The sequence below is a fragment of the Candoia aspera genome, chromosome 2, assembly GCF_035149785.1.
Source record: "Candoia aspera isolate rCanAsp1 chromosome 2, rCanAsp1.hap2, whole genome shotgun sequence".
In the NCBI taxonomy this organism is placed as follows: domain Eukaryota; kingdom Metazoa; phylum Chordata; class Lepidosauria; order Squamata; family Boidae; genus Candoia; species Candoia aspera.
The window spans coordinates 13,170,642-13,186,684 of NC_086154.1; the positions used below are offsets into that span (position 1 = coordinate 13,170,642).

Consider the following 16,043-nt stretch of genomic DNA (forward strand, 5'->3'; position numbering starts at 1 on the left):
TTCAGGAAGGCTCACAAACAAGTACTGCAAACAATGCAAACAGTACTGAGAAGTATACAGTCTCTGATCCTAGAGGTATTAGACACAGGTAGTCCTCACTTAATGACCACAATTGGGACTGGAATTTTGGTTGCTAGGCAAAGTGGTCATTAAGCGAATCTGACTTGATTTTATGACCTTTTTTGTGGCAGCCGTTAAGTGAGGACGACCTGTAGTCCACTGTGGTTCATAGGCACTGATAGCATTATCTTTCTTTCTAAATTTGTCCAAGCGCCTTTCTAAAACCATTCAAGTTGGAAACTATTGTTTCAGCCTTCTGACTTTTGATCTCAAAATGTTGACCTTGTCAGGGCATTTATTTATTTATGAAATTTCTATCACTGCCTGTCTCCCCCACAAGAAGGGACTCTGGATGGTTTACAATAAAAATAAAATTTAAAATTCAATGCAACGTATAAGTAATACATTAAATATAAATACAAATAGAAGGTAAAAATATAAAATGCATGCCCTCTCTGCATGACCAGGTGGGACGGGCCGATGTAATGGGGATGAGACGGTCCCTCAGATAGCCTGGCCCCGTGCCATGTAGGGCTTTAAGGGTGATGACCAACACCTACCCAAGCAATTTCTCTTCTCTGATGAGATGACTGTGGAACTTCCTAACTAAAATGCCAAAGTAAACTTGTCTAGATGTAGGTATTGTGGACCTTAATTTATGGAAGTGGGGAGAGAAGCATTTTCACTCAAGTAGCAGAATAACAGTTCTACTTCCAACTTCTTCTTAAATATTTTATAAAATTAAAGGAATGTCTTCTACCACCTATCAAAGGTTACGTGTATCAAAGATTGAGTACCCATAAAAAGGGCTTAGAATGATCTTACTCTAAAAATATTTTAAAATTTAAAACAGTCCACACCCAGTAAAGACCTCTTAAAATAATAGAAAAGAAGTGGGTTAAAATCTTGCTAAAGATCCAAAATGCCCATTCCTTAAAGGTTTTCCTAAGAAGGCATTTATTTATCAAATGGGAATGATGATTAAGCAGAGCTGATGGAAACCATTGTGGCTTACACCCAAGTTTATATTCGAAGAGGTTGTGGAGCAGTTGAGCAGGAAAGCTGACCTTACATGGTATCGGATTAGTATACTTAAAAAAACAGTAGAAGGTAAGTTTCGTGGAAAAGAAAGATGTGCAAAACTCATCATTTGTGCAAGAGGAAAAAAAAAAGATTGCAAAACTATCCAAAGCAAAAGGAAATAACATCTCTCACTGGTTTCAGAAAATTATTCTTCTCTTCTTCCTCAAACTGAGATGATGATGAAAAAAATTAGGAAATGGTTACAGTGCCTCTCTTTTTCTCTCTGAAGTTTTAAAATGCAGAAGAAAAAGACATTCATCACTTCCCCCTCATTGTTTCCTTTCTGCCTCCTCTCTTACACAAACATGCATGGATGCACACACATATACTTTGAAGATAAATCCACATCTTCTTGAACTGCTCCACCCAATCATGGAGCAGTAGGAGGTGCAATACTTTCTTTGGGCTAACTCATCATGTCCACATATTAGCTATGGAGACCTGGGAGATGAAATTGAGGGCACATGTGGCTCTCTGTGCTGACCTTATCTTTGCACAGAGGTTGCAATCACACAGTGTGCTAAGTCATGATTTCTTTAATCCTGCTTTGCTCAATAAGCATCAGTTGATGGAGTTCACATATTAAGATCTAAACCATGATTCACAAACACAATGGGCTAGGTTCACACAACAGGCTAAGCCAAGATCGAGAAAGCCATACTTGTCTGTATGTATTGATCATCTCAAGATCATTCCCCAGGGGAACAATGCAGAACATTCCACCTGATGCTGCCCAGATAGTTGGACTACAATGGACATGGAGTCTAGGTGTGATGGCGCTTGAAAAATATCTATTGAGCACCAAGTTGCGTAATTGTCTCGAGGAGCTTTTATTTATTTATTTAGTCGATATACTGTATATTGACTAAATTTTGAGTAATCACTGGTCATGATCAAGTAGTACTGTAATCCTTTCGTTGCTGAAAGCTACACCATAAGAGTCACAGAGGAGAGCAGACACACACCTCCATCATGTCCAGGTCTACTGTGAGGAAACAAATACACAATTGCTTGCTATTCAGTTTATGCAAACACTTCAGTGAGCCACTGCAGCTGCAGAGATAGGAAGGCCCTCCCTTTGGCAAGGAATAGTGCTCAGATCACATGGACTGGGATAAAAAGTTGGTTTGTCCAAGTCTCAAAATAGGGGAAGAAAAAAACCTGCTCTGCAATTATTCTCCTTTAGGAAGTTCATAGATGTGTAGGTTTTCACTGAAGAAAGTAAATTTCAACAGGGACTGAAGACCAAACAACATCTTATACAAGCGCACAAAACCACAGCTGCTGGAGCAATGTCTGAATGGCTTTGTTGCTGTCCATGGTCCTGCAGAACCTCCAGATATCTCAATTTCTTGCTCCATTATGGATACTTTGTGAGTGTCTATGGCTGTAATGGTATGTGAGAATGACCTTGAGGGACAAGGGAAAGAGATGCCGCTTAGGGAATGATCAGATAAAAGAGGGAGGAGGCCACAGCGACTTAACGGTCAGAGAAAGAAACTTAGGAGGGATCTGACCTAATTGATCAGGCTGTAAAAAGAGGCGGTGGGAGATTTGTACTTTCAGACTTGCAAGTTTCTGTTAATGTAAGGTAAAGGTAAAGGTTTCCCTTGACATTAAGTCCAGTTGTGTCCGACTCTAGGGGGCGGTGCTCATCTCCGTTTCAAAGCTGAAGAGCCGGCGTTTGTCCATAGACAGTTCCGTGGTCATGTGGCCGGCATGACTACACGGAACGCCGTTACCTGCCTGCCGAAGCGGTACCTATTAATCTACTCACATTTGCATGTTTTCAAACTGCTAGGTTGGCAGGAGCTGGGACTAGCAACGGGAGCTCACCCCGTCACACAGATTCGAACCGCCGACCTTCCGATCGGCAAGCTCAGCAGCTCAGCGGTTTAACCCGCAGCGCCACCGCGTCCCAATTAATGTTAATGTAGCCTTACAATAAAGCAGAAGTAGCACATCTGGTCATGTTTCCTACCTGGTAGGACTGACAATGGCAGAGGAGAACTGACTTTTTCATAAGGGCAGAGTTAACTTCTTCAACTCCAAAGACTACCTTGCTGAAGCTATTTTTTTAGCCCAGGTACAGTCACTTCTAACTACCACCACTTTGATGTGACACTTTCTGAAGTCTTTACATGGACCTGCATGCATAATTTTAACTCTTGGGAAATAAACAAATTGGCATCATTTCCTCACAAAAGCATCCCCACAATAGCCTGAACTTGAACCTAGCCAGAGTGATTAGTATATGTTTCCATGCATTGTGCAATTCCAGAAAATGCACTTAATTAAATAAATCATAATGAACCATAGAGTCCTATACAGGAACACTGTCAAATAATATAGAGTTAAATACAAAAACAAATACAAAAAATAGAGTTACAGTCAGAATAAGTTATCAGGAGCATCATCCCAGCAGCAGTGCCTAGGGTTGATTAATAGATAGGCATATTTCAACATTTTTAATTGATGGATTTCCATTTGAAGAACGAACATTTCTCTTTAGAAAAAGTTTTTTCTTTCCCTTTTAAACTTACTTTGATGCAAAACAGTTCTCCTCAAAAGTTGTAGGCTCCAGAACTCCACAGAGACTCTGCCCACCCAAAATTCCCACTGTATTATTTTCTTTGCAAGACTATTATTGCCCTGACTAAGTTTTAATCAGCATGAAGCGAAAGGCCTTTCGCTATTATGACTGAGCACAGCAGACTCTGCGAGACATAATGGGCCAAGCAAGGAAGTTAGGACTTACTTAAAGAAAGGAAAACACTAAAACATTTGTACCCAAAATGACTATTATTATTCAAATTATACATTCCTGATGCCAAAAGCAGGAGAAAAAAAATAAGTACAATTATTCAAATTATATATATTTCTAAAGCTAACTATTCAAAAGCATTTGGACTCAGCAAGAAGTTTGTAGATGTTTCCACGGGCTATGAAATCACTGGGTTTGTATTAATTTATTTATAGGAATGGGGAAAGGGTCAGAGTCCTGGATGAAGTTGACTGTGTAAGACCCCAGGACTTTCCCCAAACTTTTATGCACTTCACTTCAAGCGCTATGAAGCACTCTCTTGAACTGATGGAAACCCCCACTCCTTAAGCCAATAGCTATTTTCATTTTTGATGCTAAATCATTGTTCTAACTAGTTTGTTGAATAAGCCGGATTCAGTCTCACAGACAGCTGAGCTAATTCAGTTGCTGTCCTAAGCTATATTGTGGCAAGGCTTGGCATGAAACCTGGAAAAAGGCCAAGGTCAAAGCAGAGTGCTGCAATTATAACGTGTAATTATGGCTTGGGTTTGATTAGCTTGCCCTAATCACAGTCCACATATCATTCAAATCCAAACTAAGGGCTACTTCGTAATTATTAAGCCTTCAGGAAAGTGATGTGGGATACAACAGCAGCTGTACTGCTCCTACTTTGTTCTCACTTCCAAGGCGGGCATAAAATATACAAAGGACATTTCACCCTTCTCTACCCTCTCTGTTCAAAACTCATTGAACATCATGGGCTTCTGTTTTTGTGTAGGGACAACCGAACAAACAGGAAGCACTGCAAACGTTGCTGAGATATTGTTCAAAAAGGAGGGAATTCATCCATACGTGTGGGTCCCAGGTTCCATGTGGGATCCTCTTTAGCATTAGGGTCCTGCAACACACTGAATACTTGTGGCTTGTTGGACTAATTCCAGGTTGGGTTTCCCTGATGTTTACTGCTCTAAACCATATCATGGTTCATTTGCTGACTCTCATTTGCAGAATAAGCCTAACCAAAACTAATATTGCAGCTTAGCGTGAGATGAACTTAGGCCACATTTTGGAACAACATATTGTGTGACTCAGAGTGATTAGTTTATGATTCTCTGAGTTGTGCAAATCCAGGCAAATGGGTCAGTCAGTAAACCAGGCTTAAAACTAAGGCAGCTTGGTAGTTGTGTGAATGCAGCCAGCATCGTGGAATGTAAATGCTGAACCTGAAAAAGCCAAGTTCAAAAGTCTTCTTCTATATATTTTGCATGGGTTACTCTCAGCCTAAATGGAGTTACAGGTAGTCCTTGCTTAATGACCACAATTAGGACCGGCAACTCCATCGCTAAGCAAGACATCATGTTACTGTGATCGACTTATGACTTCACTTCCACCGCAGACGCTAAGTGAGACATCACATGACTGCAACTTGTGACTTACTGCCAGCCCCTCCATTGGAGTCAATGGAGTTCCTTGGCTGTGAAGTTCACAAATGGCTGTCAGGTGACCGCAAGATGCTGTGACAATTGTAAATGCCCACCTGTTGTGAAGTGCCTCAGTCTTGATCACATGACTGCAGGGACACTGCGATTGTTGTAAGTGTGAGGACTGGTCGTAAAGGTACTTTTCTCATGCTGTTGTAACTTCAAATGGTTGCTAAAAAGGGCAGTAGTTAAGTGAGGACTACTGTATTGTTGGCCTCAAACCCAGTTCCAGTTGGGGGATGTCAAGATTGGGATCTACAATCTCCTAGCTGCTCAGTGAAAATACCTGGTCTGGAATGAAAAATTGGGGATGAGGTTCCCATATAATCCAGGATATCATTTTTATAGGAGGCTTCTAAGTGTACAGGCTAAATCGTTCCCTGACTTCCCTCCAGTCGCTTGTTCAGTTTTTGCTGCAGGCTGTAGTATCATGTCCCAATGTATGTCCATTTACAAATAAGTGCCTTCACACTTGTAAATTTACAGGCAACCACTGTGTTTCTGAGGTAAAATGAAACACTCAGTGAGGCAACGTATATGCAGAGACCCTGAAAAAAGTGTCCCAGGTAAATCTGTAGAGATGCATGGCCAAGCACAAACATCATTCGCCCTGCAGGAAGCAGCCACTGGCCAACCACCACATGACTGGTGGGGGAGTTACCAATGCCAAATCAGTAATTGTCAATTATACTATCGTATCGTAATTATCAGCTCACTATGCTTCTGCTAGGCTTGTTGCTGTTGTGGCTTATGGACCACCTGGAGACTCTTAAGAGTGAGGAAGTCTTAAAAAATTATTTCAGTCCATCAACACACTCCAGAAGAATTGCCACTTCAAAAGCCATCAGCCCCTGGGAATGATTGGAGTTGCTGTTTAATATATCTGGAAGGCAGATTTGGAAAGGCCATCCATGGTTCAAAGCAAAATCAGAAGACACCCATCACCACCTAGTGGTTTTCTGAGTAAGGATGCTCCCAATAAAGTAAGTATTTTAATAAGCACAGCGGCAAGTGACATTTTTAAAAGCCTACCACTTTTGCAAAACTAAACCTTAGCAGAGTTTACTTTGTACCTGAGTTCGCTGCAAAGCTGGACGTGGACTGTGCAGGGCCATGCTCAAACTCAGACTGGGCTGGCCTTTATTTAACTGAATCACAAGGTGGCACTGGATTCAGTTGTATCTGGAGAGCGCCAGTATTTCCTGTGCTGTCCAGTGATTATTTAAGAGATGGCAGGTTCACCAGGCTTCCTGATTGGCATGCCCTTCTAAGCCCTCCATGGCATTTTCTACCAGCCATCTCTGAGCTCACTTGAGTAAACTGGCATCTTGGTCTTGAAGCCAAAGCGAATGTTACCACTGAGTTGGAAGGTATTTTTAAAGGCCATTTAGTCCAATTCTCTACCAAAGGAAGAGGTCCATCATTACAATCCTTGCTGATCCTGCTCCAGTTGGCTCAGCTTCCAGCTTCCAGCCGTTCTACGAAGTTTGGCCAACCCCAAAGGCTTTAGCCTGCTTGCCAATTACTGTGTCTGAGTGTATGCGTCAGGGTGAGAACTGAATCCAGCTAAAGAACTAGATTGAATCCTCAGCAGTTCTTACAAATTGGATGCTACTCGAAGGCAGGGCTTTCAGAGTGGAAACACTACTGCTGTTACAGCTGTTGCTGCAGTCATTCCTCATGCACAGATTAGCAAGGAAAGTGTTTCTTCTGCTTAGCTGTGGTAGCAGAACACTATCCATCTTTATCGGACAGGAGAAATGAGGCGTGAATTGGTGTGGACCAGCAAGTGCAGCTCATCTTGCAAGAGAAGAAGAGAGCCCGACCTGAGGAACCTCAAAAGCAGAGAGCAACAATCTTAGATCTTCTGCAAGATAGTTAGGCCCACATACTGGAAGACCTCCATCCTTTTTGTTCCCTTTAGTGCTTCAAGAGGCTTCTGAGGCCTGAGTGCGCACAGAAAGACTGACCAGGGAGTCCCCAGGCCACTGTGAGAGATTGTGGAAGGCTGGGAAAGCAGTGGAAGAGATCAATGGGTGAATTGGTAGAAAGCTTACCTCATGATCGGCAACTCAATGCAGTTGGGGAGAAGTCTGGGAAAAAGCATCTCGAACTATTCAAGGAGACTTTGGCATAATTAAAAGATTATAAATGAAGCTGGAAAACCCCTTATACAGTTTCTCAGATTCTGCGTTTACCCCAAACGATGAAGAGACATTACTGAATTTTGTTTAATTCTTTGGTCTTGCCCAGCTACAGTATGTGGGGCTTGACAGCTACAGAGTCATGGTTCCGGCTTCTATTCACTTGGAAATTTGAAAACGGATCTTGAACCGAATCCCTACAACATTCCTACAATTCCTTCTTGAAGAATGGTTGAGTCTCAGGGAACCAAAATGCCAGGCACTGTCCCAAATTCCACGTGGGCACAGTATGAACTTGGGGAGGGATTTTAGGGCAGAGGCAGAGCTTGCACTTGTGAAGACATGAAAGTCCCAACTTCAATCCCAAATATTTCCCACAAAAGGGGGTGGGAAATGCTCTTCTCTGCTTAAGGCCTTGCAGAACTTCTGCCCATCAGAGGAGACAAAGCTGAAACAGACTTATAAATACACCAGGCCACCAGCTATTTCATTTTCCAATCTGGACAACACTACCGTATGCCAGAAGCAGTGCAGGCAACAGCCAGCTTTATCTGCCCTGACATAAAGTTGTTTCCGTATGTTTTGATATAAACAAAATATGCACAATTCTGCCTGTCATTCTAAAATTCTAATATTTTACTGAAGTCCAGAAAAGCCACCTGTCCATGCCAAATGAGCAAGAGTCCATCTTTCCACCATCTCTTTTATCCACTGTAATGTTTATGAATGGGACAGGTCCGCCATCTCAACAGAATGGGACCATAGCAGTCCATGTCTCCCAAACATCCCTTGGCTTGTCAACATCCTAAACAGCAAAGCAATTTCCAGGGTTTCTTCTTTGCTAGGCTGGCTTCAAAAGAAGAGGAAGGACCAATACGGCAGGTTTACAAGGGGCCATTCGGCTGCTGTCCATCAGGCTGTGCCACATCTTGATAGACAAGAGAACGGAGGAATCTAGGATAGGAGTCTTTCTCCATCAGCCCAAAGATCCTCTTCTGGGCCTGGTCGAAGCAAGACCGGGTGGGCAGCAAAATGTTCCGATTGGTGACATCTCTGGTTTGGGAATCCAGGTTCACCTGCAATGAGATGAAAATGTTTATCTACAAGATACAAAGCGGCTGCAACTGTCATTTGTGCAGTGCCTCACACACCAAGAATTCTTATTTGTAGCAGCAGAAAAAAAAATCATGCTGTGAGTTCCAAAGTTGGAAACTTGGCCACGTGGCTGTAGGCTGTTAGTAAACAAATGCCGATCCAGAACAGGTGTTGACAAAGACAGCACGTAAGCGGACCTCCCTCCTTTTAGTCGCATCTGGCTGAAGATACAGTTTATCCAGAGAACTGATGGCGGAATGAAATTAGTGCACAGTGTATAGACATCCTTAGTTGTTTCTCAACAGGTTCAGTAGATTTTCATGGTTCCTCAAAGAAACATAAAATCTGAAGAACCAAGAGCATACATATAAAGAGGGCAAAACTGCCTCTACCATATCGTGTTTAGTTAACAACTGGCTGGATTTGCTCATTACCCTACAATGATTTATATGCTTGTGGTTGGTTGAATAAAACACAACGGGATGGGTTTACATAACTCACTAAGCCCAAACCAAACAAAGCACATTGTAGGCTCAGGGCAAGGTATGAGCCAAGTCTTTCTATGCCTCCTGCTGCAGGTTTCAGTCAAAAAGAGACTATCTGAGGCATTCCCCACAAATGTCCCGCAGTCACCAGTCCGAGAGAGGCAGATGGCCTGCAGCCTTCAGCTTCACATAGTCTTGAGGTTAGCTGAGCAACAGAAGGTCAAGGGCAATGATAGGGTCCTGTGCTGGCCTTTTGCATTAGATTCATACCTACAGCAACATTTGGTTGCTCATGGATGAGGTTCCCATAGGAGGTGAAACACAAAAACAAAATGATAGAGGTGGTCTCTCTAAGGCCACCCCAGACCTTTGCCTCTGTTCCAGAAGACCGGTAAACCTCCACTAGAATGACATGGCTGATGGGTGGTGGAGAGAGAGAGTTTAGCCCCCAAGACACTTCAGCCAGCTCAAACGCAATCTTTAGCATGCAAGCCATCTTGCAAAAAAGCAAACAAACAAACAAAAAATGTTGCCGTTTAGGTATGTATGTTCTGTATATATGTACAGTATGTAGGCATTTATTTTATACACTACTATCCTTTTGCAATCAAAAGACTCTTGGCAGTTTTCACAGAATAAAAGCCAGTTAAAACATCCATTGTACAAACTACCATAAAAACGATACCAGCCAAACATAAAAATGCAATTAATAAATATAGGAGTTAAAGATAGCATGATCGCAGGAAGGCTCACCAAAACAAGTCTTTAGTAGCTTCCGAAACATCAGTGAGCGGGCTAGCTTGATCTCTACCACAGTGACACCAAAAAGCAACGTCTTCTCCCTTCAGCCTGCCAAAGCTCCCCAAAATATGGGATCAACAACAGTTTGTCCCTGTTTGATCTAATTGATCGGGCTGGTACTGGCTGGAGTAGCTGGTCCTGCAGATATCAGGGCACTGAGTCATAAAGGGCTTTATAGGTTAAAACCAGCACCTTAAATTATACCCAGAAACCAACTAGCAACCAATCAAGGAACTGCAAAATCAGTGTTATATGATCCCAAAGAGCCAGAAACGATGTGGGCTGCTGCATTTTGGACAACTTGTAATTTCCAAGGAGTGTTTATGGGCAGCTCCAAGTAGAGCACATTAGAGTAGTCCAACTGGGTGGTGTCAAGGGCATGAGTTACTGTAGCTAGGTCCTGTTACCCCAAGTAGGATTGCAACTGGTGCACCAGCTGAAACTGGGCAAAGGCCCCTCTGGCTATGGTTTCCACCTTCTATTCCAGCACACGCCATGAGTCAAGTGGGTCGCCAAGTGATGAGCCTGCTCCCTAATAGGTAGTGCTTGCTCATCAAGAAACAACTCCGGTGGTGGCAGAGAACCCCCATGTATCCATAGCAAGTCTTGACTTACTGAGGTTCAGCTCCAGTCTGTTCTCCCCCATCCGGACCCTGATGACCTCCAGTTATTGGGAAAGGACATTGATGTGGCCCTCGTGCCTGGGTATCATCAACATATTGATGATGTACAACTGGCTATCGTCAACGTATCAATGATACCAAACTCTGAACTGTCAGATGACCTCTCCCAGAGGCTTCATATAGAGGTTAAAGAGCAGGGGAAAGGTGACCAAACCCTGCAGCACCCCACATATCAGGGCCCACCACACTGACCTTTCCTCCCCCACCATCAGACTAGAACTGTCCACTGCGGAAGGAGCAGAAGTTTTACAAAACAACAACTCCTATCCCCAACATCTGCAGACTTCAATACTATGGTTGATATCATCAAGCCTTGAGAGGTCCAATTAGACCACTCACAACCATCCTCATCCAGGTCTCAACAAAGGTCATCTAAGAGAGCAACCAGTGCCAATCCTGGTCCTTTACCCTGACTAAAAAGGGTCCAGATAATTTGAACTGCTAGCAAGGTAGGAAAACTAGAACAAGACAAAACAATTATCCAGCCTTGTTTGATTATTAACTTCATTCTCTGACTTTCTCTTTGCTAATCTCTTGAAAACAATAGCAGAGTTATCACCAGAGCCTCGGAGCTATCAGTTTGGTTCAGAAAAACAACCCAGGAAGTGCATTCACCTCCGCCATCATACCACTGTGAAGCACATATAATTTTGCATCTTTCATTTCATTGGCATCTCTTCCTCTCTAGCTTTCCAAAGTACACATGGGTCTTGATAAAACACTACAAAAACGCAAATTTTATGTGATCAGCCACCAGTATGACCACATCGGTTTTGTTTTGTGTGGTATTTGGCCTGATGCAGAGACACCCATTTGTCTGGATTAGTAAATACATAAGGAAAAAAAATCTGTTACAACGATGCATACAAACATCTTAAGATGCCTGTAAGTGTGGTAATACCTATGTGCTTGTGTGTGTGCATGTGCGTGCGCACACACATATTGATAATGTAAGGAGAAAAAATACAAAGCAGAACATGGAATAATGGTTTTCTCTAACAAATCCATTCCATTTCATAAATGAATCTATAAATTCAAAAGAAACTTTAATACTCCCCTACCTCTTTTGGAGCTTGGATGGTGATATATTGGTCATAAATTTTTTTTGCACTATCTTGGAGTTTGTCACACCCCCGGAGCTTTCGATAATCTTCACATGCCATCCAGAAGTCCAGGTTCTCTTCACTGAATTCGGATTTCAAGAAAGCATGAAAGGTGGCCCGACCATCTAATGCGGAGATGAACAGACCAAAACAATCTATTGAAATCTTCCTTCTTTACAGAAAATCTTTAGAAATTCAGATAATTCCATCTGGAATTTATCAATTACTACAGTGTACTCTAGGGATATGCACAGTGGATTGCTACCTAAATGTCTGATTCCATATAATTGTTGAAAATTATATGTTGTCCTCTGGATGATGATCAGCAGATGCTGCCCTTGGAATACCTACCTAATATGAAGAGAATGAGAGAACTATATTTAATAACGAGCCTCTTTATATAGATTTTTATGCTCTATTTTTTCCAATAAGGGTTATGATTTTGGATTACAGAGAACTTGTGTGGTTTGTGGCTTTATACGATAACACTAAACCAGCAGATGGGGAAAAAAAATAAAAGAGAAACAAGTGTGTAGGGATAGCCATTAGCTGTAACAGCTTTTGTCAACCTCACTAGTTATGTTGGACTACAATGATCTTCATCCACAGCCAACAGCACTCTTGGATGGGAATGATGGGAGCTACAGATCAACCCTGAGAAGGAAGATCTTCTAGCTCTACTATATACGAGTGTCAACGGGAAGAGAGAGGGCATTTTCAGCAACTCCTAAATCATAGCCAAGACATGTCCTGCTCAAGGAAGTCCCAACTTTATGTTATAGGAACCAGAGCCCTAAATGATTTCATTCCTCTCTTCCAGACCCATCAAGATGGTCTGCAGATCCTGGAGAACTAAAGATCACCCCATGTCCAGATAATGGTTCAGCAGGCAACAAGGAATTCATCAAGCAATGTGTCTGTTATCCATCAGTTCTGTTTCTGGGGGGCAAGTCTTCTCGGAATCTTGGTCCAAAGAGGATGCCAGGAGAGAGTGGGGGTGGGAACCCTGCCAATAAGCTACCTGACTGGAGTCCAGCACTGCTGAAGCAACCACTTCCTCCTCTGCTGTATGCTGGACTGTTCTTCTATTAATTTGGACTTTTCTCCATGTCCCACAGGACTATTCTGAGGAAAACAGGACTTAATTCATTTGGCAGAGACAGGTCAGTTTTTATGAAAATGCCTTTGATTTACGTATTTGCCTATGCTCTCTGCCAGTTGGAATTCTGGAATCAGCATTAATTATTATTATTATTAAGTAGGCTGGGTTGGTGCCAAGAAATAATCTGGAACAGGCAAAAGTTCTCAGGATCTAATTTTTACACATGTTCTCAGGACGACTAACCATCTAATTTTCACACACATTCTGTGAAAAAGACACCTGGAAGTCTGTAAACCATGTCCCAAACAATCCCTTAAAAAGGTTGATGAACCATGTATGTACACTTACATGGGTGTAGTAGCAACTTTTCCAAAGATTCTGCCCATTCTTGGGCTTCCTCAGGAGTTGGCCTGAAGAAGAGAACACAGATGAGACACTGGAGAACAGATGCAACATATGGGAGGTCTTTCCCAAAGAATGTTAATAAGAGTTATCCTATTAGTCTGTGCTGCAAATAATGTAAGAGTAACATGGAGTTACTCTTTGGATACATTATGTGAAGACCCAGTTCTTTGGAGAAGACTCTGATGCTGGGGAAGTTAAAAGGAAAGAAGAAGAGGATGACCAGCAACAAGGACGTTGGACTCAGTTACAGTGGAAATTAGTGCACAGTCAGAAGACCTGAAGGACCAGGTTCTCCAGATCTTCATGGAGAAAATCGACCTGCTGTATGTGGTTGCTAAGAGTCAACACCAGCTTGATGGCACATAATCAATCAATCACATGCAACAGATTGGCAAGGATGTCCAAGGATGTCCAGTTACAGTAAATCGCATCAACAAAATGGAGCATTTTTCTTTGAGTGCTCAAAACTCCAGCTGTTTTCCTTCAGTTTCAGAATCGCGTTTTCCCGCTGTTTTTTTCCACATTAAGGTAAGTTTATTTATTTGTTTGTTTGTTTTTCTAATTTATACAGCTGCCCATCCCACAAACAAGCAACTCTGGGTGGCATACACAAGAGCTAAAAACAATCAATAACAACATTAAAATATGTAAAAAAAAACAAACTAAAACAAAGAATAATACGATAAAGGAATGTTAAAAATAAAGGAGCCATCTCGATACTTCACTCGTCCCCTGAGGTCCCCAGGCCTGTTGGCATAACCAGGTCTTGAGGGACCTCTGCTCACCAGTGATGAGCTCAGCAGCGATGAGGCCAACCTCACCTCAGAGGGGGGAAGATTCCACAGGGGGTGGGGGGGCGGTGCACAGCAGAAAAGGCCCACCACCTAGGGCCCACCAAATGTAGCTCCCTAGATGATGGAGCCCATAACATGCCCTCTCTGCTGGATCTGGTAGGATGAAATCAGGGAGAAGGGGTCCCTCAAATAGCCCAGCCCCATGGCATGAAGGGCTTTAAAGGTCAAGAACAGCACCTTGAACAGGACCTGGAAACAAACTGGTAACCAATGCAGCTCGCGAAGCAGAGATGTAACATGTGTTCTACCAGAAACACACATAACTGCTTGCGCTGCTGCATTTTGCACCAGCTGAAGTTTCTGGATACTCTTCAAGGGCAGCCCCATATAGAGCGCATTGTAGTAGTCTAATTGGGAAGTGACCAGGGCATGAGTGACTGTGAATAGGTCCCCCTGATCTTCCACTCAGTTCCACTCAGAGTCAAAGCAGAAGGTGAATGAAGTTCTCCCCAAAGCCATTCACCTCCAGGAGAAGGACTGCATTTTCCCTAGCTTCAACTCTAGCAAGTTCTTTCAGCCTCTTTCCAATCCTAGATCTTTTCCTCCTCCTTTTTCCTCTTACCACCATTAGCAGTTTGTTGGATATGCAGAGCTTTTGCTTTCACTTTCTGTTTCCGAAATACTTCATGCGCCAATCATATCAACCTGGTGTTTCTCAACCTTGGCAGCTTGAAGATGTGGGCACCAACTCCCAGAAATCTGGTCCCCACATCTTCAAGTTGCCAAGGTTGAGAAACGCTGTATTAACCTAATCATCCAACCCACAGACCTTCTCAGCACCCTAACTGGTTGTTCTGCAGCCAAACATCCAGGTTATTCTTGACACCAAAAGAGGCAATCCATGGATCAGGTGCAGCCCACAAGTTCTCCTTTTTGTGGCCCTTAAGACCCCAAAAATCATGACCCAGAAAACCAATTGCAAACTTTGAAGTAGCTGTAGAAGAATTTCTGGCCAAATCTCTCCAAACAGGAAAATCAGGTAGAATCCCATAACTATTCCCTCTGGTGATGCCACTACTTCAGCAAAACCCTGTCTCTAGTCCCCTACAGCCCTTAGCAATAAAGAGAAAGAATTTAAAATGTGCACGCCCCTTGATACAATAGGTTGCTGGGCCCTTCTGTCTTTGCTATAGCTGCTGCCCGAATAAGGACCTGTCCTCTTCTTTCCAGCCCTCAGATTTGCTGTAAATCTGGTGCTACAAGGCTTCCATTGGCTCACCTGTGGCTGGGGATGATGGGAGCTTTAGTCCCACAATCTGGATGGTAGCAAAGTGGAGAAGGCTGCCTGATACTGGCACCCAATCCTTCCTCCCTCCCTCCCTCCCTCCCTCCCTCCCTCCCTCCCTTCCTTCCTCTCTCTCTCTCTCTTTCTCTCATACACACACACACGTTGTTGTTTATTCGTTCATTCACTTCCGACTCTTCGTGACTTCATGGACCAGCCCACGCCAGAGCTTCCTGTCGGTCGTCAACACCCCCAGCTCCCCAGGGATGAGTCTGTCACCTCTAGAATATCATCCATCCACCTTGCCCTTGGTCGGCCCCTCTTCCTTTTGCCTTCCACTCTCCCTAGCATCAGCATCTCCTCCAGGGTGTCCTGTCTTCTCATTATGTGGCCAAAGTATTTCAGTTCTGCCTTTAATATCATTCCCTCAAGTGAGCAGTCTGGCTTGCTTTCCTGGAGGATGGACTGGTTTGATCTTCTGGCAGTCCAAGGCACTCTCAGAATTTTCCTCCAACACCACAGTTCAAAAGCATCGATCTTCCTTCTCTCAGCCTTCCTTATGGTCCAGCTCTCGCAGCCATATGTTACTATGGGGAACACCATTGCTTTAACTATGCGGACCTTTGTTGTCAGTGTGATGTCTCTGCTCTTAACTATTTTATCAACATTGGTCATTGCTCTTCTCCCAAGGATTAAGCGTCTTCTGATTTCCTGACTGCAGTCAGCATCTGCAGTAATCTTCGCACCTAGAAATACAA

The 16,043-nt window shown here is 43.1% G+C and overlaps 1 protein-coding gene across 2 annotated transcripts in view; it reads right to left on the bottom strand.

Moving 5' to 3' along the window:
* Positions 1–6,367: 6,367 nt before the first annotated feature.
* The window catches only part of LOC134488915 (regulator of G-protein signaling 4-like), a 257,964-nt gene continuing 248,288 nt past the window's right edge, over positions 6,368–16,043 (bottom strand). The window contains exons 5-7 of one of the 2 annotated variants that reach the window (XM_063291269.1): positions 13,150–13,211; positions 11,658–11,824; positions 6,368–8,608 (exon numbers count right to left, since the gene is read on the bottom strand). In XM_063291269.1, the coding sequence (XP_063147339.1) occupies positions 8,417–8,608; positions 11,658–11,824; positions 13,150–13,211 (421 nt within the window). In that variant the 3' untranslated portion in view covers positions 6,368–8,416. The remainder of the gene's footprint in view (positions 8,609–11,657; positions 11,825–13,149; positions 13,212–16,043) is intronic. The other variant, XM_063291270.1, reaches the window with a different exon arrangement.